We start from the raw sequence: 4,292 nt of genomic DNA on the forward strand, positions 1-4,292 counted from the left end.
ATCCAGAGGAATCCAATGTATAAGTAAATCTGTACTCCGCTTTTTTAGGTTTAACTTTAACCACAATTTTGAACCCATTACAAATGTGTCATTTTGTTATAAAAATAATGTTATTTTATTTAAACATAAATTTGAGGGTGCAACTAGTGTTCAGTCGCTTAGTTCTAGATGGCTTCATCGAATCTCGGCTAACATGTTGCATCTTACTATTGGCACACAAATCATGAAATTAATTTAACGGTTGTGATGCATCTTTCCTAGTTGCATTCAGTTGCGACCAAAAAAAATCTCAGTTGCATAAGTGTTTTTGAATCACAATGCAAATCTTACGTACACAACTCAACTGAGAACTTCTCGGCTAGGGAGAAATAGAAACGGAGGCAATGAATCAGGATGGACAAAGGAAAAAAAAAATTGCCAAAAAACTGAACTCATTAGCTTTATAACGAAGATGACAAGTAGGATCTCACAGCTTACATTCTACATATGGCATAATACATGCATCTTATCTCATATTATAGCACTACTAATCAAACAGACCTAAATCAGATCTCTCCTCTCCGAGACCAGCGAAATGAAGCAAAGCACTAGGCCGGCCGGCAAGCCGCCGGCCGCCACCGCGGTTGAGTAGGCCAGCCTACGCGGACGGCTTGCGCACGAAGTAGCGGTATGCGGCGACCTTCCGCTTCCGGGAGCCGGAGTTATCGATGGAGAGCACCATCTTGCCGGCCTCCTTGGCCGTGAATGCGTTGTGGACGGGCTCGTCGGCGGTCGCCGGGACCTTCCTGGTCCGCTCGACGCAGAGCGTGTAGCTGCCCTCCGCCGCCGGGACGTACTCCGCGCCGTAGTCCAGTTCCCAGCCGCCGACGACCAGGTCCCACGTGATCGTTGCGCCGGCCTGGAAATTGCAAGAAAAGATCGTCGCTGGTTAGTCCCCGAGAAAATGTTGTATAGCGCTGGTACCAAGAGATTACCCTTGAGTTGATGCAGATTATCAATGCACAGATGAGTACGCAATAAAGTAAGTTTGTACTGTACTGCACTACATCTAAAGATCACATTTGACGCCTGACCAGGGTGACGTACAGTTGTCATTTCTTTACAACCGTTAAAAGAAAAGAATCGACTGATGCTCGCGAAAACAGAAAGACGAGAATTGACCACTGACATCACTAGCGAACAAAAACTCACAACCCTTTCTTGTGCGCAGGTTTTATTACGCCTCCAATTAGGGAAGCACAAAAGCTTTCTACACGCAAAGATTAGCAGCGAAAGCTCCACTAACTTATGCTAATGCAGCAGTAATGCGTACTTGCAGTAAGTACTCTAGTACTACTAGAGAAAACAGTGAGCACACCCGTCTCTCTTTTCACTTTCATCACGCCGCTGCTGCTGCTTGCCAGTATGAGCTGACAGTGCGTGGAGAGCCGCGCCGTGGCGTGAGGCGTAAAGAAAAGGCAAAGCCACGGAAAGAGCGCACGGCCGCTGTCGTCTGTACCCGAGTGGCCACTACTACTTTATCCCGTAAAACCTCTCACATCATGTACGAGGTGAGGACAAATGCCCCCGAAAGAAAATCGAAGCGCATTCAAACCTTGGCTGAGAAATTCACATGCGCCTGGCCTGTATGTATCGGCCATTAAAATTTGAGTTTTATCGTTTCATACCGTCCAGGAATCACGAGAGGTTGTGAGCAGCGGTGGTAGATGTGCGTGAGCAGTGTGACTGAAATTACAGCTAGCTCGGGTCATGTGAACTCAGGGATACCGAGGAGCGCCCATGCGGTGCCACGCCCGTGTCAGTCAAGTTCGGCAGGGTCGCAGCAGCGGCCAGGCCGGCGGGCAGCAGCAGCTGCTGCGGTGCTTGACGCAGTGTCCACCGCTGGCATGGCATGGCAACACGGCGATGCCTCTTTTGCAGAGACCCTAGGCTCGGTTCCACGCCAGAGCATTTCAAAATCGAAAGGGGAAAACTCGCTCACATGCGACCCTGCCTGCCACCGGTCCATCAGTCCATCCAAGGATTCTGCTCTAGCTACCTCATCATCCAAAGATGCTTTGCTACTACTGTAGGTCTGAAGCCTATCCTCTCAATCAGTCACACTCGAGGTGAAAATGTAAAAAAATGGAAAAGACGTTGGGCGCATGAGCCAAGAACCTGGGACACGGCGAAAGCAAATGAACAAACAAAGTTCTTGCCCGGTCTCGGGCATGCAACTTGCTCACATGAAATGCGAGTGGAACAAATTTGTGTAGACCCGATTTCGGGAACACGGATGGAGACGGCCGCAAGGAGGAGGCGGATACGATGAAAACCTACTTTCTGCGGCCTAGATGATGATGTAATTTACCACCAAAAAGTATGTTAAGATTTCGCAATGGAAATGTGTGTGAGATAGTAGTACCTCAATGCCGTCGATTTCCAGGAACACCTTCTCGCCGCCCTTGATGGTGAACTCGGACGCCGGCTTGGGCGGGCCGTTCTCCAGCTCGCTCGCGCGGCTCAGCCCGCCGTACTGCACCGGCACCAGCTCAGGCCGGATGAACCTGCGACCAACAGCAGCCCGTGTCAGCAGCGAGAACAACAGTCGCGACGGAACAAGGAGGAATCCATTATTAACTAGTAGAGCTGAGAATGCTTACTTGAAGAGCGTCTCGGCGACGTTGCCCTCCCTTGCGATGACGAACTTGCTCTTGGTGCGCTCCGTGAGGAACGGCGAGATCATCGAGAAGAGCACCGAGAAGTACCAAGGCACGTTCACGAACACCTGCGAGATTACGACCGGCGTTAGCGGAAAATCAACAGGTGCTCGACGAAATGCCTAACTAACTACAGAGCAAGGCGAACCTTGCGCGCGACCATCTCGGGGTAGTTGTCCTGGAACAGCGAGAGGATCTGGTTGGAGGCGGCGCGGAGCTCGCGCTTGGGCATGTCCCGGAGGTCGGTGACCTGTATAATGGCGTTGACCCCGCCGGGGCGGAGCTGGAGGGCCCGCACGCCGCGCTCCATGACCTGGACGCGCCACCGGAGGAACCGTGCGAGCCGGTCGCCGTCCCCGAACGCCCGGTCGTACATCTCCCGGTCCCTGAACACCCCGTACGCGTTGTAGCACACGGGCCGCCCGTCGCGGTCCCAGCCGTGCATGTAGGCGACCACGCCCTCCAGGTCCTTGAACCCGAGGTCCTCGTCGACCACCGCGTCTGCGCGGAACTCGGCGCGCCATGCCGCGCAGCGGAGCACCATGGCGTGCGCGTCACGGACGCGGAAGTCCCTGGCGCGGAGGAACTTGAGGAGCACCACGTCGGCCCGCTCGTCCGGGGCCTGGGCGGGCGTGGAGCCGTCGGCGTTGGTGGGGGGCGGGGGCGGGTTGAGGGGCACGCCCCAGATGGAGATTGGGTCCGGGTGGGTGGCGAGGAGCGCCCGCAGGTCGGCCAGCGCGCGGAGGTCGGACGACGGGAGCGCCGCCGCCACGTATGAGTCCTCCTTGAAGGAGGCTGCGCGGAGCAGCGAGGTCGCGTCGATGAGGGACCCCATCAGGCTGCGCTTCGCTCCTGAGGGCGGCGGCTTCGGCGCCGCGTCGGCGGCCGGCGCGGGGGATGCGGTGGCGGTGGGAGACATGTGGGTTTTGGTGGGAATGCGGGCGAACGGCGAGCAAGGAGGAGAAGTGGCGGGTTTGAAAATGGAGCGCGACGGAGGTCGGAGTGGAGCGTGGGGTTATGATGGTGGCGTGGGCTGTGGTGTGGCCGGCGTCGCCTGCTCTGCTCTGCTCTCGCTGCCTCGCTCGCCACTCTCGTGGGGGTTTAAAAGAAGGAAGGAGGCAGCAAAAAGTATGACGGGGAGGCTTGGAGCTGTCGTGTCTGCGCAGCTGGGCATGTGGGAAGCCCGGCCCAAGAACCCCGGAGATGGGCCTTAAAATTTAGGCCGGGCCAGGCAGGGCCTGGTTTTGGCCCGGCCCGGAAGATGCCCCAGGTATATAACTCTCCACTAAGGTAAGTAAATCCTATGTTTATCTTTACTGTATTACCATAGATCTTCTTTTGTTGGTATAAAATAGTATTCCCATTTTTCTATCTCTAAAACCTAGTATCACGCACATGTGAGAATTCTATCATCACGGCGCGACGCAAACTCAGCCCTCCGTTTCGGAAACGTTGGTTGGATGGCAACTTCTGATTTTTCTTAAAAAAATAGGAGAAAAAAGGCAAAGTTACCTGGCCAAATACTCCGTTTATCACTGGTAATTTAGGTGGTCACTGGGATCCTTTTTTAACAAGGATTAGGTTCGGAAGGAC

General features: G+C 54.2%; 1 protein-coding gene across 1 annotated transcript; it reads right to left on the bottom strand.

Moving 5' to 3' along the window:
* Positions 1–414: 414 nt before the first annotated feature.
* LOC127312006 (patellin-6) lies at positions 415–3,793 on the bottom strand. Its single transcript, XM_051342488.2, has 4 exons — positions 2,848–3,793; positions 2,643–2,767; positions 2,405–2,546; positions 415–898 (listed from the first exon to the last, which is right to left on the bottom strand). The coding sequence occupies exons 1-4, from the start codon at positions 3,616–3,618 to the stop codon at positions 638–640; spliced, it is 1,299 nt and encodes a 432-aa protein (XP_051198448.1). The 5' UTR covers positions 3,619–3,793; the 3' UTR covers positions 415–637.
* Between the last annotated feature and the right edge of the window lie 499 nt (positions 3,794–4,292).

This window comes from Lolium perenne, chromosome 1 (genome assembly GCF_019359855.2).
Source record: "Lolium perenne isolate Kyuss_39 chromosome 1, Kyuss_2.0, whole genome shotgun sequence".
In the NCBI taxonomy this organism is placed as follows: Eukaryota; Viridiplantae; Streptophyta; class Magnoliopsida; order Poales; family Poaceae; genus Lolium; species Lolium perenne.